At 42.6% G+C, this 26,817-nt stretch overlaps 2 protein-coding genes across 3 annotated transcripts; one reads left to right on the top strand and one right to left on the bottom strand.

The window, feature by feature from the left end:
* Positions 1-5,005: 5,005 nt before the first annotated feature.
* Positions 5,006-17,369, top strand: ndrg1a (N-myc downstream regulated 1a). 2 transcript variants are annotated; one of them, XM_042076488.1, is made up of 16 exons: positions 5,006-5,163; positions 8,993-9,067; positions 9,204-9,239; positions 11,770-11,875; positions 12,250-12,370; positions 12,671-12,733; positions 12,864-12,924; positions 13,291-13,377; positions 13,514-13,570; positions 13,678-13,781; positions 13,871-13,933; positions 14,020-14,071; positions 14,302-14,349; positions 14,775-14,810; positions 15,199-15,250; positions 15,805-17,369. In XM_042076488.1, the coding sequence occupies exons 2-16, from the start codon at positions 9,011-9,013 to the stop codon at positions 16,062-16,064; spliced, it is 1,203 nt and encodes a 400-aa protein (XP_041932422.1). In that variant the 5' UTR covers positions 5,006-5,163; positions 8,993-9,010; the 3' UTR covers positions 16,065-17,369. The 2 variants fall into 2 exon arrangements, with proteins under 2 accessions (XP_041932422.1, XP_041932423.1); XM_042076489.1 differs by lacking the exons at positions 5,006-5,163; positions 8,993-9,067; positions 9,204-9,239 and adding an exon at positions 10,969-11,105.
* ccn4a (cellular communication network factor 4a) lies at positions 17,301-26,773 on the bottom strand. The gene is made up of 5 exons (XM_042076490.1): positions 26,552-26,773; positions 23,945-24,227; positions 22,453-22,707; positions 20,124-20,317; positions 17,301-18,425 (listed from the first exon to the last, which is right to left on the bottom strand). The coding sequence occupies exons 1-5, from the start codon at positions 26,597-26,599 to the stop codon at positions 18,126-18,128; spliced, it is 1,080 nt and encodes a 359-aa protein (XP_041932424.1). The 5' UTR covers positions 26,600-26,773; the 3' UTR covers positions 17,301-18,125.
* Between the last annotated feature and the right edge of the window lie 44 nt (positions 26,774-26,817).

The following is a 26,817-nucleotide window of genomic DNA, read 5'->3' as shown; positions in this document are numbered from 1 at the left end:
ATGCAGACGGTTGTGACCAAGCCCTCTTTCTGGGGAGGAAATGCTATTCTGGTAAACTGGTAGACCTCCAATCAAAGGTTATGACACTAGAAAAACATAACAGATCTAGGTAATGGGGTATTTTCCACTTCAGTGAGTGGTAGTGTCTTATCTGACAACGCAATGACCTGTAACAGGAATTCATTACTTGCTGCCAGGCCAGGTTTGTCAGGTTGTGAGGGAGGGCTCAGAGTTCTTCCTTAAATTCTTTGAGAGAGAGAGAGAGAGAGAGGGAGGGAGAGAGAGAGTGATCCATATTTGTTATATATAAGTGCTGTTACAGACCAAGTGTGGGTAACCACAGCCCTTGGGACTGAATGAATGGCGGTAAGCCATGACATTCAAATTATGAGCAGCAACAGTTATGGGTGGGAATGGAAACCCGCAAGCATCAACCACAAAACTATGTGGATTCCCAAAGTGTGAGTGAGTTTGCTCAGAGGTCACTATTGATTTTTCCTGGGAGTCCTATGTCCAAACTACGCTTGTACAATCACCTTGGCCCAGTTCTACCAGTGGTCACCTAGTAGTATCTAAACACACACACACACACACACAAAATCATTCTGGTCTGAAATACCAAATCAATATCCTCCCGGTTATCAAGCCCCAGATGATGACTTGATGTTGCACGTTGTGCCCTTGGACAAGGCACGTCATCTGCGTTGTCTCAGCCCACCAAGCTGTAAAATAGGTACCAGCTTCTGCTGGGAGTTACCTCTGATGGACTGGTGTCCTGTCCAGGAGGAGTTTACGGCTCTCGTCTGCTTAGCACCATGGAAACCGGACATAAGCGCCGGCCCAATTGGCCTTCATGGAATGGATTAACTACCATTGTGAAAGAATTGCATGTTATTGAAAAGTTCAAATAAAAAAAAAAAACAAATAGAGAAAACTGATGACTGAAAACTGATTCAATTGTAATGGCAAAGAAAGAAATGAATATATCAGTAATTATTGTTTCATTTGAAGTTTAAGGTCACATAGGACTCGTACTACCATTTCACATTGTTATACAACATTTTTATTACTCAGGGAAAATGGTTTATTATTTCAAAATGGTTTTGTGTATGACTAAACAAGGTCAAGTTGTTATAGACAAAACAATCAGTACTTGTCTGGCAAGTGTATCAAGTCATTCAGTAACTAGGGTGAAGACATTAATTACTGTTTAGCACTTTTTTTACATCAACACAAACAAAGAGGGCCAGTTGTTATTTTAGATTGGTTGGCAAGATTAAAGTATGATCTTGGAACACTCTTGTAGCATGTCTTCTTAGAGAGCATATTTTACTTAGTGTTGCATCCTTAAAATTATTATACATTGGTCATACATATCCTGACTTATGGCCTACCCATTTGAGTCATTTGTAGATAACAGAAAAGAAAAAGTACTCAGACAGGGTACTCAGGTCTCAGTGTTTAACAATATCAAATGCCATTGTTTGTTGATTGCTAAGAAGAAGAACTAAAAGAAGTTTTACTGAAGAATTTATCCAGAAACCATCTATGCAACAGTTGTGTGACAGTTCAGTGTGCAGATGTACTTCAGCTCCCCACAGAAAACTTCTCATGGCAAGAAAGGTGGCCATGGAGTGGGTCAATTCTGAACTATTGCAAAATGTTAGCATAACTCATTGCAAGGCACTAGCTATGTTGACAAGCAAATGTGTGTCAAGAGATGGTCCGGAGATTTTCACAGCGCTTGTCCTACATTTTCTGGTACGGCGTTAATAGATTATCTAAACATCCTGAGGACGGAGAAAAGGATGCAGTCTTGTGTTTTTTTTTGCCTGGTTTATTATTTACCATCCTTCAGCTATTTCACAATACCCTTGATCTGCCAACATTTACAATCCTGACTGGCAAAGATAACAACATCTTATTGCACTCCTTCATGTTGAACAATAGTCCCTTGAACCACATTTTCTTATACCCAGTGGTTCTATTTGGTGGTTCTTAATTCAATTAGAACATGACTAACATTCAGAACCAACACTTTAGAAAGCTACACAGGCATGTCGTACAGGCATGAATCATTTAGTTCCCTATTAACCCTCCTGTTATCCTTGGGGTCAATTTGACCCCATGCAACGTTTAACATCATAAAATATATGGTTCACTTTCACAATTTGCACAATAGTATGTTTTCAATGTCCTGTACAAATATTTTGTACATTGATGTTCCTTGGGGTCAGTTTGACCCCAGCTGTATGAAACATAAGATACATGAAAATTTGACACATTATGGATATTATTGTTTGAATAGTATGAAAACATATTGTTATTATCATTATTACATGCACAAGTACTCATTACATATAAGTCATTTTGGCAGGACTGTATAAGTCAAAAGGGGAAGCAACAGCAAGCCTTTGGGCTGCCGACACTGGATGGGCAATATTGCCAGCCAGGGTTCCAAGGTTCATAAAGGGGTGTGTGTGGGGGGGTGGGATTGTTTTGTAGGGCTTTTGATGGTGGTTATTACACTCTTGTTAAGTACCTGTCACAAAAAAACTGGGTAACAATATGAATTCTAATCATTTTCTGAGGGTTTATTTAGCTGGGGTCAAATTGACCCCAAAGATAAAGAGTGTCGGTAAGATTTGAGGATAACACAAGGGTTAAAGGTCATTCTTTGGGTAACACTTCATCACTTGACGTTTTATGGAAATTATACAATCATGTTCTGTCAGTCTAGCTCAGCTAGACACATGAACTCACTCCATGAGTTTCTCCCAACAGAAGGAAAGACATTCTCATGCAAAACATTCTGATGACAGCCAAGTGAAATAATGTATGCTAAAAGGTAGGAATTTACAGTTCCTGTGACACACAATGGGCTCGCCCATTAGCTGCTTTTATCCAGTCTTACTGGAGTCATGTGTGTCTGAATCATTAACGTTGCTCCTAAATTACATCACACTTCGTCCGAACTCAAAACGGTGAATATGACACACAGAGATGGAGGAAAGGGCATCCATTTGTCAAAACCAGACCAACAATATAGAACACGCAATGAAACTGAATTTAAACTTTAACTTGAAGTATTGTAGTGGGACTCACTGTTAGTTAGTTCTTCCAGAAAGTATTTATAACCCTCCGTAAATCTTTTAAATCACACCTGTATCTTTCCTTGATTTGTGCCATTTGTAACAGGTGTGAGTTGTCACTATGGGTTCTGAGGACTGTCCTCTGCCCTTATTGTTCTCTCCCAAGCCCCCTCCCCACCACCACCACCACCACCCCCGAAATTTCAGTCACAAAACTTTCGAGGTGGAAAGGTCTATCTCCTATCTTGGGGGGGTTCAGTGACCGCTATGCAACCATAAAACTTTGATGCCAGTGTTTGCGGTGCAAAAAATAGAACAAGGTGGTGTTTGCACTTGCAGGACAACACAAGCTGGACTATCTCGATGCCAGCTATGCAATACTGATTTGCACTGAGACATTTTAAATGCATGTAGGCCTATTCAGTCGCTTCAGAATCACTTTCATGCACTGACTAGCAATACGGAGAATGTAGTCTCTGAATGTAGTCTAGAATGTACTCTGAATGTAGTCTCTTGCCAAAATCTGTTCCAACACCATGTGTGTGTTGATAGAAATTATGCCAATTCAAATGTCTCTTCCACAAAACTTCAACACTTTCTGTCTTTGTCTTAGACTTTCTGACCACTAGCATGATGCACTCAACACCTTGAACTCTGAAATACCTTAGATAGGTGCTTAGGAATATCTTACAGTATATGTGAGAAAAGAAACCCTGAGGTACGTGATGAAGCATCGGCTGCATGAGAGGGACCTTTCTGTTCACACAAACCAACTAATCAGTTCAGGTGAAAGTCCGCTGCCCTTATCGCCAATTTCGCTCTTTGGCCCACATTCCAATAGCTCATATGCTGTAAATGTAGAAGAAAAGTTCAAATACAGTATGATAGATAGATAGATAGATACTTTATTGATCCTCAAGGGGAAATTCAAGGTTTGAATGCATGAGTGTTATGACCTCTCTGAATACTAGTGTTGGACCCCCAAGTCAACATTAATGGGTCATCACAGGGAAATTTGAAGAATTGCCAGGGCCACGTACTCCTCTTCAGTAATACATCATCATTGACTTCTAGAAAGATCTAGAAACGAAAATCTAGAGACATTTTACTCCTGAGTCTGTTTAAGACATTTATAGTTATCTCGGTAGCCTATAATCATAAAAGAGAGGGTGTGGATGTGTGCAATGTGTGTGTGTGTGTGTGTGTGTGTGTGTGTGATGCATCTCCTAAGTGTGGCCGCTTGTTAAACGCCTCCACTCTGAATGCGTTCCTTATCTGCACCTCACATTAGTAACCCACAGAGGCGGCATTGTATGACAACAGAGGGTTTACTCATGGACATTCCCATACAAGGGTTTGATGGTGCCATGGAAGAAATAACACTAAATATATCCAATAGATGACAGATGTATTAATGAGTTGGAGCACTGGTGAGAGAGAGCTTGCTCATGACTCAAACCAGAGATAGTGAAATCAGTGTGAAACAAGCAGTTCAGCACATGAAGCATGACAGGTAGCCTACGCCCCACATCTGTCTTATCACTCACACTAAAAGTTGTTTTAAAAAATATATAGGTCTAACATTTAAAGTGGGAGTGCGTCTGCCATGCTGAATAGGCATACATTTTTTTCTTCGCTTGGCCTGATTTCCATTTCGCTGCCATATCGGTCAATTAACGGTAAGCTATACAGTAAAACGTATTTTCTAAACATGAAACTGGCAACTAGCCTGGCGTAGCCAAACCTGAAGTGTTTTAATCCCGGATGAAAAAGGCGTAGTTGCAAAGGTATTGCTAGAAACAGTTGCTATGTCATCACTTGTAATGCAACTCCTCGCAACGCAGCGATTACAAAATATGGTAGAATTGCCCAATAGCAGGGGGACAGGCTCCTAGTGGGTTGGGCTCAATTCTTTATAAAATTCTCTGTTGCGCGTGGTTGCACGTAGTGTAATCAGCACAACATATCTTTTGACTCACAAACGGTAGGCTAGTATATTTCGGTTTTGACTTCTTTCGTGTGCTGAAAAATTAAGGACATTCAGTGCGGATATTTACATATAGGCTATCTGGTAAGTCAAGTAAATGTGACATTAACAACTTAATCATGTTTCTTTATGGACATGTGACAAAAATGCATGTTATGACATGTTTGATCTGAAGCCTCACTTGTTTTTCTTGCTTTAATTCGCTAATTTCAATTATTTTGCATAATAATCAATGGTGCCTTATGGTCTATTTCTCTGCAGTCAAATACGTTTATATTCTGACGGTTTTACTCTCACTTTAATGTCCTCACTTAAATGCATATGGCATAGAAACACTAGTCATATCTATGGGGAATTATGACTTGTGAATAATTTTAGCTGGCACATGTGCGCACTTGCAGCTCTAGCGTGTGGCTCAAACTTGGCCATAATGACGAACTTTCATCCGAGAGAGGGACACTATCAGCAGTCAAAATGTCAGCGATGGCATCGACTTCAGAGTAGACAATGTAAACATAGGCTATCTCCTCCCCATACCTTTAATCTAACTTTCTCACAACATTTGAATATGATGTGAATAGTTCATTAATGACACCTCGCGTAGCGTAGCATTGTTTTTTATTTTTTATTTTGGACTTACATCTCAGATGACACGGAAACACATGGGATGGATGGATGTACAGTGAAGACTTGACGTCTTTGTTTACACGCGTCGTTACTCAGAGAATGCACTCCCCTGTTGTAGGCTACTGACACCCCCCTGCAGAGTAGGCCTACTGTAATGCGTCTAGTCGCTATACCAACATCTTTTTGTGCTCTACTCTGTTTGCAATGTAGGTCTCAACTAGCTAAGCTGTTTGTTGATATTTTAGAATCGAGGATTTGACAGATTAAAACAGACTCCTACAAGATTAAGGAAGCAATCATTGTTCCTGCAGCTGCTTGGCTTGCTTGGATTTAACCTATGGAAGTGACTGCTGTGCAAGTCTGTCCTTAATTCGGATTTTGTGATGGGGATGTTTTGGGCTCACTCGTGTAAACAAATTCCACTGATACGGGCAACATGGTTTCTTCTCAAACGGCAGTCATGGATCTGTTGGACTGTTATGATAAGATTATGTTCCATTCTCCAAATAATACAGATAGTATAAGGCTCACAGCAGTGTATGCAGCAGTGGCAACTGGCAACAGACAGAATCAAACCACTGGGCTGCAATATGTTTGTGAATGTTATTTTTTAGGATAATTAATGTCTCTTAGTTTTATTAATTATCGACATAAAGGAACATCTTTCTTCTTAGACATCTTTTGCTTATTTTATTTTACTATGACCAAACCTCTACAGTAAAACCTATAACAGAATAATAAAGTAGAAAACCACACTCTCAAGCATTTGCTCTTAATAAATAGTTTGCTCTTTAATTTTACATTTTTGGAGTTGCGTGTGCCTTTTCTAGTTTTCACTAAAACCTATAATAGACCCGGATGTCAGGGGCTTTATTGCATTCTTAATATGCATTTAAAAACAATCTTAAAAGCCATTTTGTACAGAGGATGAGTATCAGTCCTACAGTAGTGTAGCTTGTTTTCTTCAGGCTTACTCCACCCAGAACAGGTCCAGAATAGCATCATGGACATCAAATGTCTTTGTCGGTCAATTACAAACATTACACTACCTTTATTACAAAGCAATAACCACGGTTGTCCAGAACACACTGGATGCAGTATCTGTAGTCACTGATGCTGATTCTGATTCTGGTTCTTCTCTGGGCTGGACTGGATGCTTTTCCATGTCCGCAGCAGCTGACTGAGACAAAGGGGTCTTCTGGCCCAGAACTGGCCCTGGGCTGGGCCCAATCAGCACCAGCGCGAGGCTATGCTGTGTATTATTAGGCAGGTTCACACAGGTGATTATCTGACACTATCAGTGGCCCATGCCCAGGGCACGCTCTCTGTCTTGCAGGTGCTCTACTTAGACACCACTGAACCGTAGCCAATTGCTCATGAGTGTTGTTTTTCCTGTGCCCAGGTGAAAGATTAGCCAGGCTCGGGCCATAAAAGGAACGGGGTTTGAAAACAGCAGATGACCCAGTTGACTTAAGACTGCCACCTCAGCGCTGTCTACAAGGCTACCCCCAAACACTAAAAAAAAGTTTGTTTTTAGGTCTGTGTGCACAGCCACTTTTGCAATAAAGGAGAGAATGCTCTAGTCAGTAGTGCTTTTGTGAGGCTTTCCAAGTGATATTTCCAGCCTCTCATGTGGACATTGTCACCAGTCTCACATGGTTCCACTGTGGAATTTGTGTAGGAGAGCAAAGGGCCATGTTCAGACCAGTTATAGCATGTTCAATCTGGCATTGGCTTTGGGACATTTTATTTCAGTTTGGGGCGATAACTTCTCAGACAAAAGTGCCATTAATCTTGACCTCAGATGTCTTTGGAAGTTGCCTAAAAGGCCAATCCCCCCTTCAACCCCTTCAAAATAGAGTGAAAGAGAGAGAGATTCTTTTTTTCTCCTCCCCATTCTTTAATCTGTGGGCAGATAAAACACAAAAGCGCTCCTTGCTGTTCCCGGCACGAGGACCACAGAGAGAAATGAGTTGCGCCATTGAAAGAGAGAGAAAGAGAAACAGAGAGAGAGAGAGAGAGAGGGAGAGAGAGAGAGAGAGAGAGAGAGAGAGAGCCTGAAAAAGGAGCAGCATGGAAGCGTCTGTGTCACTGGCTTCCTGTGTGCTCGGGCCAAGCCTACCACAGAGGAAGAGCCTGACTCGTGACCTTTCCAAACCTCCTGCCAAACAAAGGGCCTGTTCAAGCCCCCTAATTCGATTGACATGAGCTACGGCCAGCTCTCCGGCCTCCAGAAGGCCGATGTTCAGCGCCCATCTCCGCTGGGTGATTGCATTTTCGCTCACTCACAACCGCTCGGTCAAAATTACCTTGCTGACCCGCAGCACGAGTGGCGTCATGGGGGGTAGTTGTGTGTGTGTGTATGTGTGTGTGTGTGTGTGTGTGTGTGTGTGTGTGTGTGTGTGTGTGTGTGTGTGTGTGTGTGTGTGTGTGTGTGTGGAGGGGGGGTTGTGCTGTGTATAATGAACCTTTCAGTATGGCGCAGGAAGTAGGAAATCTGAGTGGATTTAGCTCCTCATGATGTCCTCAGAGAGACAAATGTGTGTCTCTTCTCATGTCCTGAGCATTGGATAGGTCCCTAAGTAATTTCATGTCACCTGAACTTCAAGTCAACTGCTCTGTGTCAATGCAGCATGGCTGCAACCTGTTAGAGGAGTGTCTTTCTTCTGTTGCATGCTTGCATCACTCTGTGCCACTCCCTCTTACTGGGAAATGTGGGTTACACATATTGTGGAATTTACATTTTTTTAAATTTACAACATTTATTCCTTGAAATCAACTTACTTTTTTAAGGAAGTTGTCTGAAAACATGCTTCATAATGTTAACTGTATTTCTGACAGTTGGGAAATAAGTCCTTGAAGGAACTTACTCACACCACGTAGCATTAAACACAGCTGTTTCTTTTCCTTTGTTTACAAGAGCATTTTGACATTTTGGAAACATTTCCTCTGATGGAAATGCCTGAGTTAGTGGGAGGATAGGCTAGCGTGTATCCCTAATGGAAGCAAATGAAGTTGTGAGAACTTGTTTTTCTTTTTTCTTTTTTTTATGCAGCCATATTTTCTGGCACAGGCATACAAACTGAAAACAGCACACAATAGCAGGAGGTGCAAAGATCCTCCTGTGTGTGTGTAATTTGATACTTCCCTTTGTTGCTTTTCTGGGGGTGTGGGATGAACGCTATGGGAAGCCATCAGACAAGTAGGAACAGCTCCCAGAAATAATAAATGCAAATTGGGTTCATATAAGTTCTAACTATGAACACCTTTGTATCTCTCTCCACAGGCTACCACAGCGCTGAAGATGGATGATATCCAGCTTGTTGAATCAAAACCACTGCTTGTTGACAAGGACTTGAAGGTATGTGTGGCATTTCTGCTTTTGGCTTGTCACACCTCTCTAATCTGTCACTTCCATTTCGCTAACTGCATGTGTAGTATTCTTTGTCTACCTGTTTGTTTTACTGATAGATGTTTGTTTTTTGTTGTTGTTATAGAGCCTGAGAGAAGCTGTACAGCAGCTTACACTAAAGGTGAGCTCTTCTGACACAGTGGCAACTTCCCATCCAAGAAACAAAACAAACGCAAAAACATCCAAAAGCACATACATACTGTAAGGGTCCCACACAGAATAGACCATGTTTACTTCAAAATATGCCTAAGGCTTTGTTGGCCTTGCTTGTCTGGTGCCCTCTGTTGGTCAACAATGGAATGGCAAGCACTGCCTGTGAACCATGTCTGATTATCTGACCTGAGAGTTTAAGGAGGGTTTCTCATGAGAGCACTCAGAGATACACACAACAGCAGTGATTACATTGTCCGTGCTGTTTAGAAATGCAGTTGTACACAATTATGTTGTTAATGCCATGAAAATATTTTGGTTATCAGAAGGATGACAGTTTTTTTTTATTAATTCACTCACAACTTTGAAATGTTTCATCACACACAACAGAGTTACTCACTCCATATATGGAATGGAGAAAGTTTGTGGTCTCCCGATGAGGAGTTTGTCATTAAAAACCAGTTCTAACTTCAGGACCATGGACAATACCCCACAGACCAGACCCCCATGACACTGTAGGCTACTTGAGTTAAAGTAACAGTATGCCACAGAAGGAGGGAGTTTTTTAGGTAATGGATTGTGTTTTATTTCATTGTAATTAATTCTTTTACAGTCAGTAATTTTGAGCTTGCAGGGCCGTAAGACTCTAGAGGCTGTAGACAAGGCCTTACAGACGCGCCAGTCAGACTGGCATCCCCCATTCTTTACTCCCTTTGGCAGATTATAGCTGCCCGAGGTTTCCAGGGCAAGTCCTGTCGGTGGCGCGTCTTTAAGGTGATGATGACGTGGGAATTACGGCGAAACGACGTAGCCATCTGCCATAGCCTCCTTAGGTGCCTTGTAAGAGCCACCGCTCCACACCGTTACGATGGATTAGAGTAGATAGGGTCACGTTGGGGGTTAGGTGAGGATGGGAGGTTATGAGACGTGTTTACGAGTTTATATAGTTGGGCAGTCAAGGAGAACCTGAAGATGTTTACCTCGGGTTGCGGGTAAATGGGTTGCAGAGGCTTGAGTTTGGGTGTTATCCTTGTTGATTATTGCCCAGACCATACAGGGTGTTGCACTTTGCTTTGGCACAGAGGGTGTTCAACAAGTCACTCTGAGACTAGCACACTGTCTTTGTGTGTGTTGCTTTAAATTGTTGGATAAAACAACACAGTGGTGTTGCAGATAAGTTCTCTGAAATTTACTTTTTTGGTATGTGCAGAGCCATTAGAAATCACCATTATGACTTTGCATTCAGCAATTGTTTTTTTTTTTGCACTGACTATTCTCTGTTTTTACACCTGATTCATTTTGAACATTAGTGTTTATCTTTCCTAGTTGAAGTCATAATTTTACCTTTTGACATTGCCAGTCGGTTGAGAGGAAACCAGAACTTTCGCTTGTCACACTGATTGACTCTAGCATGCAACTCTTGTGTCAGCACAAATTGTTGTTTGTTGTTTACATGTTCACATGATCACAGGACAAACTGGTCCATACTATACGTTCTGATTTTCCCATCGTCCCTGACCGACTGAACTGTCTGACATTCACGGCTGATCCAATTTGCGGATCTCTTCAACTAGAATTAGCTTGTTTTGATCAGGTTGCAAAGCATCATGGGAACTAGGGGCTTATGAAGAGCGGGGAACAGTTGGGGTATAAAATGCAGCGCACAGACTAATACCCGCTAAGAGCCCTCTGAGGTTTTACCAGTAACTGGATCTTATTCCTACCTGTCTTTTATTTATTAGTTCATACAACAAGAAGCACTAAGCAATCCAAACTAACAGCAAACATGGTTCTTGAGGATTCTGAGATGGATCTTGTGTTTGAGATAGAGGTGGCTGTGAGTATTGCCCTTCATAGCTCTTTGCTGGGTGTGTTCTCTAGTCGGCTAGATGCACATTGTGCATCCATTAAGGTGCTGGACTGGAAATAAGTTTGGATGCAAGGTGCTGTTATGTTCAGTGTTTTCAATGGGTTGGATGCCCAAATGGGGGTCTTATGCAAGAACAAGAGTGGATTGTTAGAGTATGCTGTCGTTAGAAGAGCTTTAAAAACCAGGATGTCTTTGGAAGGCCCTTTTGATGTCATAAAATGTTATGTTTGGGACTGAAGTCAAATCCGCACACTTCTTTACTTTGTAAACATTTCCCATGATTAAGGATCTGACAGCAGGATATGAGTACTTCCTGTGTGCACAGCATCAGACAATGTTGGAAATTATGTTTTGCAACAACAGTTAGTGTCAGTGTATGAAACATGATACAAGATGGCATTGAATGGATGTTCTATCCTGAGTGATACATATTAGATAAATAAATTTGAACTCAATTATTCAATATCTGTATTATTCTTTGATGGTTTCTTAGAAAAAAATAAAAGAAAAAATGAATGTCCACACACTGGAGAAGCTCCCAATATTTATTGGACTAAAAAAACTTGTTTTTTAAAGACTGTAAAGACTGAACATTGATAGTCTCTTATTAGCCTTGGTTTTGTGTGTGCAGGAGCACGATGTGGAGACTCCTCATGGCCGAATCCACTGCGTCATGAAGGGGGTGCCCAAGGGAGACCGGCCGGTCATCCTCACCGTCCATGACATCGGCCTGAACCGTAAGACTTCTTTTATTTCACCACACAAAAGTTTCCTTTATGCAACAAAATAAAAACTACAGCTAAAATATCAAACCTATGTGCTCACTGTGTATGGAGTCTATTCCATATATGGTCATAACTGTGAATTATTTATGCGATCTAAGTGGTAAAATGTTGAACTTTATATAATCAACACATAAATGTATATAATTAAATATTTGAAAAGTGGTGACACTTTTACACAGACATTTACTATATGTCAGTATATTTATAAAATAACTGTGATAACTGTACTTGACTAGTTTATTTTATGAATTGGAGTTTTAATCTTGTATTTTCTATTAGCATGTGGACCACTAATCTCTGACATTCATACTGGTCTGTTGTTGCAGACAAGACCTGCTATGACACCTTGTTTAACCATGAGGACATGCAAGAGATTATGCACCACTTTGCTGTCTGCCATGTAAACATGCCAGGGCAACAAGAAGGTGCCACCACCTTCTCCACCGGGTGAGTTGGCACAGTAACTGGGACTGCCCGACAGACTTCAACGTCTGACCTCGGCAGCTTATTTGTCTATTGACACATTTGTACTCTTGTACCGTGGAGAGATACTGAATTGAACTTTGTCCCGTTTTTTTTGTTTTATTGTTGTTTTGTTTAAGATTATTTTGGGTCGCAACACCTAATGTTGACCTAAATTAGATCGCTGTCAAGTTCAAAGAGAAAAGATAAACGATAATAGCAACATAATCAGGATGTTTGTGTCGTTAATTTCTGAAAATAACTATCACCACTCTCGCTCTTAAGGTATGAATACCCTTCAATGGACCAACTGTCTGAGACAATTCCCCTGATTCTGAAGAACTTTGGGTAAGTAAAAAAAACAAATCTAACTATACAGACATCTTATGTAGTCAAAACAGACCACTGAGGTGATTTGTTTACTTGATTGTGTACTTGACTGATTGTGTAACCGTCTGTTCATTACGTGACCTTGTAGGCTCAAGAGCGTTATCGGAATGGGGGTTGGAGCCGGCGCATATATCCTCTCAAAATTCGCTGTGAGTTGTGACGTCCTCTCCTCTCATTTGCTCTTGAGCGATTAGAGTTTTTTAATCAAACTGGGATTAAAAGACCCACTTGGATTTTTTTTACGACGCCTTCTTTTCTCTGCATATTCTGGCAGCGGGATGCTGCTTATTGTTGTTGGACGGTGCTTGGGCCTGTGGAATGTTCTAGATCTGAGAAACACCAAAGGGTCCTCACCCCGGGGAACCTTTGTCTGTTTCTACTTAAATTGTTTTTTAAGTTCTATCGGCACCCTTCCCTGTCACGACCACAGTCGTCCCAGTGCAAAGGCTCATCTGTAGACATTTAGTGCAATTCCTTGTTCATTATATTAAACTCACTGCTCTTCCCTCCTCTAGGTTGACTACCCAAGTATGGTGGAGGGCTTAGTTCTCATCAACATCAATCCATGTGCTGAGGGGTGGATGGACTGGGCAGCACATAAGGTACACAACTGCACACTGACCTTCTAGAATCGTCTCTCCTCATTTGTAGATGTACCTATAGATGTCTATAGTTATCTTCTAACATAATGTAATGTGGTTTTTCTAACAAAATGTAATTTGGTTCATTGTGTTTCAGATCACCGGATGGACTCAAGCCATGCCAGGCATGATTATCACTCATCTTTTTGGCAAGGTGAGCACAGTTTCAAGTTCCAGCAGGTTTCTCTGCTAATATCTGGATACAGTTCTTAAATGTTTTTTTTTGTATTGACGAGTCTGGTTACTTCTTTTTGCCAATAGGAGGAAATTCACCAGAATCATGACCTGATTGCGACTTACCGCCACCACATCCTGAACGACATGAACCAGTTCAACCTGCACCTCTTTGTCAAATCCTATAACAGGTAACACTGATAATATCTATTTTTCTCCTTCATCAATTACTCTGCCAAACAGACATTCATTTAACTTGTGTCTTCTTGTAATGTTATAGCCGCAGAGATCTGGAAATTGAGAGGCCCATCCCTGGTGGACAGATCAATGCTAGAACCCTGAGGTAAGTAAGCTCTGTCAAACGTGTCTGCTTATGCTTCCAAAGAGACCAACACTAAAACTGGTGCTAAAACTGAATGTCTATCTCAGGTGCCCTTCTCTTCTTGTGGTTGGCGATAACTCCCCAGCTGTTGATGCCGTGGTAGGTTTGAACGGACTCTATTCTCTATGTGTTACTTATTGAACACTTTCCTAAATACTATCTTTGTTATTTGCTTACTAATTAAATGCATTGTAACACCGCATGTAATAATTGAGTATTTTGACATTTATACGTAGTAAAACATTCCCAAGGACTTTCAATTGCAAACTTGCACATGTTCCGCGTCAAATGAACCAGATTTATTGTGTTTTTTTTCCATATCTCTTCAGGTCGAGTGCAACACCAAGTTGGACCCAACCAAGGCTACTCTTCTCAAGGTGAGTGTCCGCTTTTCTTTGTGGACCGGCATGTATTAATAGTCCTTGTGGAAAAAGGCGCCAGCTGATAAGATTCCAATGGATCAGCGCAACCTAGCTAGTGACTTATTTACTTATGTTTGCACCAGAGCGGCGACAATACCTCGCCCCTAGGGTCAGAGTGTGTCCTCGCTAACCTACTTTGCATTCGAGTAGTGCCTTTTGTGCGTGCCCAGAATTGGGTTTATGGCACCTTAAACAACATGTCTATCAGGTTCTATTAGGCTGTTTTGTAGCGGAAGAGCGGCAGCTGACAGCCATTGAGAAGGCAGTGAGCGGTGACCAGTGTTCTTCTTGCTGACTTATTGAGTTAACGAGTGTGTCTTATTTTGTCTTTCTTTTTTCTCTCTTCCCTCCCTCTACCCACCTTTCTTCCCTTCTTCCAGATGGCAGACTGTGGAGGCCTGCCCCAGGTTGACCAGGTGTGTTGACTGAGTTTATGACTGAGTTTATGATACACACACACACACGTACACACAGACACTCACACCTCCACACACGTACGCACAGGCACACACAGACACAAACTGGGCTAAGGATAATCACTTGGAGAGTAGCGCTGCTTAAGAGCATTAGCAACTGTAGTGGCGGAAACTGGCACACACACACACTTACGTCTAATACACGACTAAACACCTGTTACCTGCCACCTGCCACTACCTCTCCTAGTCTCTCAAAGAATATGCGACGGGTTGGGTGTCCATTCACATAGCACATGACCCAGAATTTGTGCCAACGGATGTACTCTAAATCAATGATAGTCCGATGAAGTGAAGTTGAATGGCTAATCTGTTTTCTCTCTCTCAACAGCCAGGCAAACTGACAGAGGCTTTCAAGTACTTCATTCAGGGCATGGGCTACAGTAAGTTACTCTAAACCACCTTCTGTAAACCAACTGTATACCACTATCTACAGTTACACTGCACTATATTTCTTGTTCTGTCTATGCACCACCTGTCTATACTTTCTATATCACATTGCACTTTTCTGCTTTTTTGCACTTCTGGTTAGACGCAAACTGCATTCCGTTGTCTTTGTACTCGTACTCTGCACAATGACAATAAAGTTGAATCTAATCTAATCTAACACAACAATAATACATAATACATTCCCTGGCACGTCATGCGCATGCTTTATGTAGTCTTAAGCATCCAGTGAAAGCAATGCATAATTAATGCCTTGTGCAGCATGTTTACCACATCTCGGCGTGATGTCATCTGCAATCCTATAATACTTATGCTAATCCAGCATCTGTTCTATGGAATTAAAATCTTTTTTTTCTTGATATCTTTGTTCAGTTTGACTTAGTGAGCCATTTTAGTGAGGCCATCCAACCCAAAGAGTTTAAAGTCCAAGTAACCTTTTTTTAAACTTTTTGATTTTGTTAACTTTTTGATTGGTTTTCCCCCCATGCAGTGCCTGCCGCCAGCATGACGAGACTGGTCCGCTCCCGCACAGCCTCCGGCTCCAGTGTCCACTCCTTCGACGGCAACCGCAGCCGGTCCCACACCAACGAGGGTAACCGGAGCCGCTCGCACACCAACGAGGGGGCCCGCAGCCGTTCACACACGGGTGACCACCACCAGCGTGGACGTTCCCACACTGAGAACATGGATAGCGCCAACAACAGCACTGTGGAGCAGGCCGTGCACAAGTCCACCGAAGTGTCCTGCTAGGCCTCTCCCTCCCTCTGAGACCACCCCCCCCCCCCTCATTCCTCTGCCCCCGATTTTCTTTTCTGCTGCACTGCCACTAACCACCAGCCCCCCAGAACTCTGGATGCTGTGTGTCCAGCTTGACCCCTCATAGACTCCCACAACACTTCAAGATGCAGGAAGAGTCTCTATGCCAAAGAGTTTTTATTTTGTTTTGTTTTGTAATGGGGGCACTCTCTGTTCTAGCGCTAAGCTAAGAGAGAACACTACTGTAATTGTTGTCAAGGGCTGAACCTCCAGGCCAGACCAGCTCCCTTTCGTGGGCCTCTCTGGAGGCGGCCATTTTGTTGTTAGCGGCAGTGCGGTACAGAGACGTGGGAGAATGCCTGAGAAAGTTGTGCTGTTGTCATGGTGAGAGTGCGCAAGCTTGTACATTTACCCTCCTCTTTAATTACCAATGTACTTTCTTTCGGATTCTCGTTTTTAGCTGAAGGTAGTGTGGTGTCTGACATGTGACATCACGGCTTTCACGATGATCTGTAAATGACTGACTGTATTTTTGTTCTGACAGTTCATTTCATTCTTAATGGCTAATTTGTATACGTGATTAATTTTTCTGTATATGTAGAATTGAAACTCTATAAGAGAAAGGAAAAGAGCTGAGCAGGCCTTGGGATTTAAGTAGCAGTTTTCTCAATCATTCATCTCAAAGCTGTGGGACTAAACACACTAAATGTGTTTCAATCTGAAAACTAATAAAAAAGGATTCTATCAATTCTAAGCTTATTTCCACTGGGGTATATAGCCATTCCTAAAGATCACTAAACATTCCTTACCATCACTGTCATCTATTTTTTTGGAATCAAACTATCTAGGCTCCCAAAACAAATGTTGATTGCCATTTGTGTACTGAATCAAATGGAAACAAAACTGAGAAACTAGATTGCACAGCTTGCGATTGTATGTACGATTAATTTCCATTTAATGGCTTCAGGCATTGTTTATATTGTGATCACTTCTATGCAAACAAGCACAATAGAACAAAACGAATGTGCCATGGATTCCTTTACTCGGTCTTGCTACTTTTTATTTTATTGTTGGTTTGGAAAGATGCACCCGAAAAAGATCTTGTTGAATGGGTTAGTTAGTAAGTACTCACCAAGTATGCACCTCTGTACCTTCTTTTTCTTGCACTACAGCAGTACTTGCAAGCTTTTTAGAACACCTACCCATGTAAAGACATACAAAAGCCTAATCCAGAATTGTATGTATTTTAATGATTTAACAGTTTGTATTTATTAAAAAAATAAAAAAAATGTAACTACACCTGTGGTCTGCAGTGTTCGTCATATTTATACGGAAGAATACCTTTCAATTACCTTTACGCTATGGCATAAGAGCCCTGTTGATACATAGAGATTAATCTTTGATACTATAAACATTTAAAAAGCACCGAGCTGCATGAATTGAAGACTAAGGAGACAGAGCGTCGTCCTTCTCATAAAAAGTTACATACAATACACTGGCACTGTAGGTCAATTGCACATATTTCACTCTATCTCTATATCGTATGTAAATATACACAGAAATAAATTAGAGCTCGAGTGACTATATTAAACAAGTCAAGATTATGCATTTTCATTTTTACAACTGCAATACTTACATGAGCTGTACAAAGGAGGGAGCGTATACTTTGTCGTATGGAGAATAAAATTGTAGCTAAGCTTCTGTGATAATATAGCAAAGGCCTTAATTGCTATGTGGACAATTTTCTCTTGTATCTTTTTCTTCAATGGCCTCAGTAATGGAGAGAAGCTGAATTTGGCAATGTGAATGAAAGATGATTACAAGAAGACATGGCTCTGTCTCCCTCATAAGCCTCCTAAAGGGAACAGAGCTTTATGTCCCTCAGGCGTGGATATGAATGCACTTGAGGTGGCCACAGACAGCTGGCATCTAAAAAGGCTTAGTGCATACACACACATACACACACACACACACACACACACACACACACACACACACACACACATACACACACTCCTCCTCCTCCTTCTCCTGCCACCGCCTTTTCCTTGCCCGTCAGTTCATAATCTCTGAATACTCAAAGTACTGTTCCAGCTCAGCAAAGAAGTCATTAGGGTTCCTGCAGCTGAGGTTGCAGAAGCACGCGTTGATCCACATGACCTGCCAGGTGAGCTTGGCCCCGTTGGGGCACGAGAACTCCACCTCCACCGTCTTGGACTTGTAGGGGATGCAGCAACGGTCGTCTGTGCAGACGCCACAGTACTTGGGCCAGTACGGTTTGGTGCTGGTGCAGCCCGAGATGGTGAAGTTGGTTGGTCGAGGCTCCCGGTAGATGTTCAGGCACTTCTTCCCTGGCTGGGGGGAGAGGAAAGGACATGAGTGTGTGTGTGGGGGGGGGGGGATCAGATGATCAAGGATCAAGGATGCTTACAGAGGCTAATACGGTCAAGTCTCTTGACAGGTGGCCCCTTAGCACAGGTTTCAACAAGTTAGGTCTATGTGCCAACATCAATGCACCTAATTACAGAACTAAACACATGACCTTGAGGTCTCAAGCTGCAGCAATTAATCAAATGAATCAGCTATTTTGCCTATTTTTGAGTAGAGTTCTCAACGGGTCGGGTCGGCCCGACAAACCCGACGGGACCCGCAGGTTCGGGTCGAAAATATAAGCAAATGACTCGGGTCGGGTCGGACCTCGGGCTTAATCTTTTCCGCTCAGTGAAAAAAAAAAAAAATTATTAATCATCGCTGCTGTTCACCGTAAAGAAAGTCTGGTTACTGCGTGCAACGTGCATTATGGAGAGGGACGGGGGCAGACCTGGTGCCGCTGCGTGCAGCCTTTAGCCTGGATAAGAAGATGAGAGTTGGTGAAAAATAAACTTGCCGCAGGTGAATTCACCATCGCTACTACAGGAGTGGGAAAATCAGAGGTCTGGAAAGTGTTTGGAGTGGTGCTGGATTCTGATGGAAATTCTACAGGTTATGTGCAATGCTCAAAATGTAAGGTGAAAATATGTGACCCTGCAAGGCGAAACCAGTCGCTTTGGTAAAATTGACAAAATTAAGTTATTGTGCTCACATTAACGGCCATAAACTAAGCTTCCCAACGACATGTAGCCTATTTAAGTAAATTGTCACGCTAATGTGTTGAATCTTCACCTAAGTCAGGGTTTAACAGTCAAAACGTATGTTTTACGTCGGGCCGCGGGCCGGGTTCGGGCAGATAATTCATGTTGATGTGTCGGGTTACATCGGGTCCGGGCTTTAAAAGCCACGGGCCGGGTCGGGTCAGGTTGTAATTTTCAGGGCGGTTGAGAACTCTATTTTTGAGTAGGCCCTACCGGTAATTGGTAAATGGAAAGAAGTTCACATTTTCTGATTCCAGCTTCTTAAATATTTTAGTTTTTTCTACTGCTCTGTGACAGGAAACATGTGGACAAAGAAAGAGATGTCAAAATTTGGAGATGGGACTGGGAAACATTGACTGACATTTTGTAGACCAAACAAGGAATTGTAGCCTAGAAATCTAGACGCACCCTAGCGGCAGCAAATTACATGCGCAAATTACATTTGCTGCCAGGGCTAGTCTAGCAACTCTCCGTTGGCCTGTGAGCTGGAAAAATTAAACTTCTATCAGGCCAATTAAATCGTGTATAGAGACGTTAGGCGGGCTTAACATAATGATTGATGGCAGAGTTGCAACGGTTTGGCTTGAATTCCCTGCTACTTGAAAACAAAGAAGATGGATGTTGCTGTTGGCGAACAGAGTTGGCGAGGGAATTTGAAAGACAACCGATTATCCCGCCCCCCGGACTGAGCACTGCCAACGGTGAGTGCCCAGACCCTACATTTTAATGTGGGTCTGGCTCGTCAGGCTAAAGGAATTGCTTAATAAAATAAAATAAAACATAACTGACTTTAATTGAATATAACCATACTCATATAACCATTGTCCTACCTTGAAGGCAAGGCTACTATCCCTACCCACTACCAGGCACAAGAGCACACTGCCATTCCAAAGACATGGCCCTGTAGTTCCTCCTCACTTACTCTGAAGTGTTTGGTGATATCAACGTCACAGGGCCTGATGTTGCAGAGCCGGCTCTCCTTGACCATCTCGCAGCGCTTGTTGGCATTGGTGATGCGTGTGGACAGGCCTCGGCCACAGGTCTTAGAGCAGGGGCTCCAGGACGTCGTCTGGGTCAGGCAGTTCTTGTGCCAGCCGCTGTTCCGATAGGAAGGAGCTGCAGATACACACACATCCATGGTGTTCAGTGACCATGTACTCTGACCTAACCCTCTGGGGGCCTATCAGGCTTATCAGGTCTGTACAGGTCTATCATTGCCCTACATGTGCTCAGTGGCAGTGGCATTCTAACAGGCTTTATTGTTGCAGAAGCTTTTTTCAGTTTCTCCTTCTCTAAAAACCTGTGATGATAAGAAAGCTTTAAAGCTACAGTATGTGGCCCGCATACACTAATGTGACTTAAAGGTGTACCGTCAGGAATGTTGGAAAATGAATGTTCTAAAGAATATCTGGGTTCACTGAATTGGTACAACCAAATTCAACATAGAATTTAGAACCTTAAATAGTTGCGGATAGGAATCTCTGTGTTTAAAAACCCACACCTTTAAGGGTTAAGTTGCCAGATAAACTTTCCAGTGGTTTTCCACAAAATGTGCACATTTAAAAGCTCTAACAGCACACAGAGTAGATTCAATTTATACATTATGTGAAGTGGACATAAATACATGAAATTCAATCCACTGTCCTCATTCTACCCCCTACAGTTACTTCACAGCTCACCAGGATGGCCCAACCCCGGACACAGCTCAGGGGAAGTTTTAAAAGAAGGAGCTATTATTCCTTCACAGAACCATTGTTGCTTACAGTGTTCAGCTTTGCAGGAGCAAATCTATCACCTACACATGTATTTCAAGTGTACTGAGGTAGGGAAATTGGCCTTTCAGTGCCTCTTCCTCGTGTTTGTTTAGCAGCTACACCCATGGATCTCCACTCCCCAGCAGCCACTTCTACTCAACATGTGTTGGCTTCACCCGCTCCTCTGCTACATCAACAGCTATAGCTAGAGCAAAAGCCACAGCAGAAAACCTTCTGGAAAAGTCCCAACAACACTATGCAATTGCAATGCATATCGCATACTGTTCGGATTAACAAAGAAGCCCTCCAAGACCCCCCCCCCCCCCCAACCCCTTGCTGCGGTACCACCTGCAAGTTTCCAAAACTTTGATAAAAAGAATCTCTGTAGAAAAAAGACATTCCTGTGCAGCTTTAAAGCGGCAGTGCACAAACAGTCCAGCGCTCTAATCATTTCCCAGTCTAAGCAAAACGGCTAAAGCGCTTCAGAGAGCGAGGGCTGGAAAAGCAGCCCAACAATAACATGGGGGAGAGGGAGAGGGAGGAAAGGGATAGGCTGGTCCGCAGGTAGAGAGATCAAACTCCCATAACCCCACACACCCCATCCAGCCACACACACACACACACACACACACACACCCCATCCAGCCACACACACACACACACACACACACACACACACACACACACACACACCCCATCCAGCCACACACACACACACACACACACACACACACACACACACACACACACACACACACACACACCCCATCCAGCCACACACACACACACACACACACACACACACACACACACACACACACCCCATCCAGCCACACACACACACACACACACACACACACACACACACACACACACACACACACACACACTCTCAAGGTGCAGTATTGAGCCAGGTTATGCATTCATTCTAAGGTTGACGAGTATGGAGGAGACGTGTCCCTGCCTGTTTAAATGCCAAGCTTCCAAATAGTATTTCCCACCTCACTGTCATCCTTAGACACGTCAACATGACTGCATTCACCCTTTGATCATGTGCTTGCTTTGGCTGCTGGCATTGTTTGGATGATGAATTGAATTGTTGACTGGAAATTTGGAGTTAGGGTAAGGAGAGTTATCGTTTCTAAACCTCATTCCTAAACAGAAGTGAAATTAAACGGGAAGTCTTGATTTTTCATCTGAGATCTTTCGTAACCTGAAATTGATGGTGCAACCTTTGGGACCAAATTATGAGTCATGATAAAGACTTGAAGTCAGAGAACATCCTAATAAGGAAGGAAGTCAATGGTCATGCCTTAGACAGCGTAGTTACCAAGACAACAATTGTCCACGACTTTCAGCAACTTACAACCAGTCTAAAGGTGCAATCAACACAATTTGAATGGAAAGGATATGTCCACATGATCTGTCTATGGAGAAACCCCTTCAAGCTGAGAACCTGAACTCAGAGGGTCAGAGGTCAGACGCTGTCCAGCTTACCTTGCTTGGCGTGCCTGGGTGCTGTCTTGCGCCCCCTCCTGGGCTCGTCACAGATCCACGTCTCGCAGCACTGGCCCGGGATTTTGACGCGCCGCGGCGTCTGGCACCACACTCTAGGCGGCAGCGACTCATTGCACAGGCCCAGGCAGCCGATGGCGCCGTTCACACACAGGCACTGGTACTTGCAGTTGGGCTGGAAGCTCTGACCATTGCGGTAGATGACGCTGTTATACTCACACCCAGTGCCAACTAGATCTGTGCAGACATAAAGAAGAGCCTACTCATGCAGGAACAAACAACATCTACGTGTACATTAATGGCACAGTGCACAATTCTAATCCAACACTTTTGTCAAATCCAGCAAATTGCTTGTCATGGTTCTCTCTAGTTGTCAATTCAGTGCGTGCGCTAAAATAAACTCTGATCAGCTAAACAGTCCAGACTCAAAATGGGCACATGTTCATGGGAAATAAACAGAAACAGAGACAGAAACAATTCCAGCCAATCAACATGTTGCTTTAGGAGCACAGAGGAAAAGGGGGTAATTTAATCAACTGTTGAGCTCAAATAGCAACAATCTTTCACCAGAATTGCAGACTGCATCTTAAACAATACTCTCAAGCTTTTTTCCAAAGCCAGAAGCCTATCATCCAAGAGGCAAAGAACAGACAGTTATTACAGTGACAGGCCATAAATTACACAAAGTAGCCTACTACTAAGTTTAAAAAAAGAGTTTCTAAGGGTTATCAAATTATTTGGCAACACATGTATTATGTAATAGAAAGACGTGATACAATTTTCCACATGGAATATTACTGTGTGAGTAAATGACATTAGAAGCATGATGTTAACAAAATAACATAAAGAGTATTCAGACTAATCAAATATACTAGGATGTTAAAAAAGAAGGTTAGGGTGGTTCACAAACACATATACTGTGACATTCATCATTCCAAATTAGTGATCATTTTTACAACTATTGCAATGAAGGAATTAAATGAAAACTTGTATCAAATCAGGCCAGAGCAGGTATGCAATAGAATCTCTGTTAATGGCTTGCTCAAAGATGACAGAACACTATAATTAGCACTAGGGCTGGGACAAAAATGATAAGGGGATGTAGCACAATCTGTTTGCCATGCTATCATTGTTTTTCAGACTCAGGGCAGTTAAAAACAATTTGATACCCCCAATCATTTTGGTTAACTTAAAATAGGAGTTCCTGATAGAGTGGTGGTATGTCATTATGACTGGCAGTGAGAAGAGGCCTACAGATTCAGGCTGGCAGTGCTCTTTACTTTGCTTACATTGCTTCTTGTGCTGTGATACAGACAGGCCTTATGATGGAAAAATATAATGATATTGGATCGTGAGTTAACTGATTCCCACCCCTAACTAGCAGCATGGTCTCATATTTTGATTGACATCCTTGTAACAATGCACTGTACTGACTTCCACTCCAAATGTGTCTATATTTTGGTTTGACACTTACATGCACACACTCCCTTTTCGTACCTAGGCTTGTCTCTGCTGTAGTCGCAATATAGTCCCTTGTGGTGGTCGCAGGGATCTTTCTCGTTGCAAACTTCGCCCACCTGCTTGGCGCAGGTCTTGCAGCAGTCACAGCCGTCTATGAGCAGGCTCACCCCGAGGGAGCATGTCGGGGGCATCTCGGGGCACTCGCATGGCCATTTGCAGTACTGCGTGCGGTTGTACGGCTCCAGGGCAGTGGGCTCAGGGACGGGCATCGTAGCGGAGGAATTTTGTGAGAAGGCCTAGATGAAAAGAAACAACTTTTTGTTTTTATCTCTTGAGTGTAAGGTAAAAATATAGCCACGGTCGTTTAACATTTTGCACCAATTTCTTGGCAGTTTTATGCGCACTGTTACAAAACACTAGCGCTTAAATGCATACTCCTTCCAAAACACCGACCAATTAAATGTTCTTTGGATGGTCTTGAAACGTGGTGGAACCACAGGCCAGATTTATGCACACTGCTCTTGGACAGGCAATGCTCGATAAATTCTTCAGAGGAAGCTGGCTTTCTTCTGTCGGTAGTTCTTGAGGCTCGCCAGATATAAAAACAGCCAGTTTACTTTTGGCCAAATTATGAGGATGCTGATGGAGGGAACTTGTACTTCATTTCTGCTTTGAGCTGACTTCCTTAGTGTTTCTCAGCAGGCCATCTTACGTCAGTGTTCTCTACATCAGTGCTGTTTTCATATCTATAGTCATGTAAGAAGAGGGTTTCATAAAACATTGGACATCTTTGAATGAAACTGACGTGTGGTCACTAAACAATATTATCCAATTTTCTACAATAATCCCAAGGTAAACTAAGCTTAAAATGTTGTGATTTCCCATGTTATAAGTAACAGAAACAGCTGACCCCAGATCAGTAGCAGATGTATTCCAGTGTAAGGTGCTATTGAGGACGAAACACATGTAATAATTACATTCTGGCCTGAACACTGCATTTCAAAGCATTATTTATTCTTAAGTAGCCTAACACCCAACTATTTATCACCTCTGTGCACCTTGTGGACTGTATACCTCCAGAGCCTGTTCTTGGCAGGCTATCACTCAGATCCCCATAATTACGGTTTATAACAGAATTATGGAGTGCCTGTATTTAATAATGCCTCTCCGCGGCCTAACAGACTAACACAGACAAATGAGACCAGTGGAGCGCTATACCCCAAGGCCTACACGTTAGGGAGGATGCTTTTCTCGGTCCGCAGCCATCAAACCTTTCTGTAATATATAGGTATCCAACGCGCAGCCGCAGTTGCAGTCAGCCTTTAATGCAGCTAATATTCCAACTCAGCATGATTTAATTATAAACCTGACGTAAACGATTCTGTAGAGCTCTGTAAATGCAGCTGTAGACTCGCGTTGGCAGGCTGAGAAGTTGCGAACAGTAACCCAGAAGAGGTCAGAGCTACATTTTGTTCCCATGATCACTGTTACGTTTTAATAGCGGTGGCTGAATTGGACGCAGAAGCCAGACAACCCAAAATGAGGTTCTAATCTAGAGCACATTTGGTGCCAACGGACTTGTAGGCAACAAGTTACGTCTGATGGGCCCCTGACTGATGCATCCTGTGACCTTAACATTCCAGTAATATTTCAGTGATGGTATGGTGAAGAAGCTGTGGAGCACCATGTGAAATGTCAACAGTTCTGAGAGGTTATAGCCGCAGGCCGATATGACCTTTAACCTGCCTACTGCGTGGGTCATAAGCGCATGTCTTCCAGGGACTTTAAAACGCCCCATAATTTAACGAGGGGTTAATGAAAAAATGGAGAGAGCTAGTAGATGATGTCGTAATTTCGATAGCTTTCCTGTCATATCTCATTATAACCCGTTATACGATGGAAATATGGTTGCTAAACATAACCACGCGATGGCACTGTAAACCCATGTATAGCACCGGCAAGACCTCACATGGCCCGTGAATGACGTGATGCAGATTCGTTGGGGCCAGTTAATTTATCAGTGTCTAGTAGGCGACTATAACCGCTTTTTTTTATTTTAGTTGCATTAATAAAGAATGAAGTAGCGTACAACGTGGTAATAGTCTACTACACATTAAACTGTTTTACAACTAAAGTCCTTTTGTGTTCTTTAGAAATAACTGGCGAAAGAATACACAATAGCTATGTTTGGATTCCACAAAACAGCTCAAACTACTTGAGGGCTGGCCTCCTTTACTTAACTTTCATTTTCTGGGTAAGTGACCAGTAAAACCAGTGAGGAGACCAACGTTTCTCCAATGTTGACACTTGGCAGACAACAACCCATTTATCACATTATTGTATACATAGCAAACACCCTACACTAAATGATTAAACTTCCCTTAAGTTCTGAATATCTAAACCTGCGCATCAGTATTGGATGATAACTTTTTCAGGGCTACTTGACAGGTTTGCTACCTCCTGTGCCAACTCATTGCAGGGCCACACGCGCGCCTCTACGAATGGATACAGTTCCTATGTTGATCTTACGCTCTGCTTACCACTTACACTTCTTTGCATTATCGATTTCAGAGGAAATGAAGCAAAACAATTAGGCTATAAAACGCCGCTTATGTCTCACCTCATGAATTCCCGCTACAAGTAGAATCCACGTCAGGAGCCAACTCATCACTGGTTCCCAGAATCAAAGTCATTGAATCCAGAATTAGATCTCCTTGAAAAACAAACGCTCCCTCTCCTCGCAGGTCTCTCTCATTGTGCAAACTGGCATTTTCCAAAAGCGCGGCTTTTGGGGAAAGGCTGTGTTATTAAAGTCCTTGTGACGTCAGGGGCAAGGACTAGCCCCGCATTTTTTTTTTCTGCTCAGGGATAATATTTCCTCAGCTC

This window comes from Alosa sapidissima, chromosome 21, assembly GCF_018492685.1.
Source record: "Alosa sapidissima isolate fAloSap1 chromosome 21, fAloSap1.pri, whole genome shotgun sequence".
NCBI lineage: Eukaryota > Metazoa > Chordata > Actinopteri > Clupeiformes > Clupeidae > Alosa > Alosa sapidissima.
Note: the sequence above shows the minus strand (reverse complement) of the source record. Positions and strands in the feature narration are given on the sequence as shown.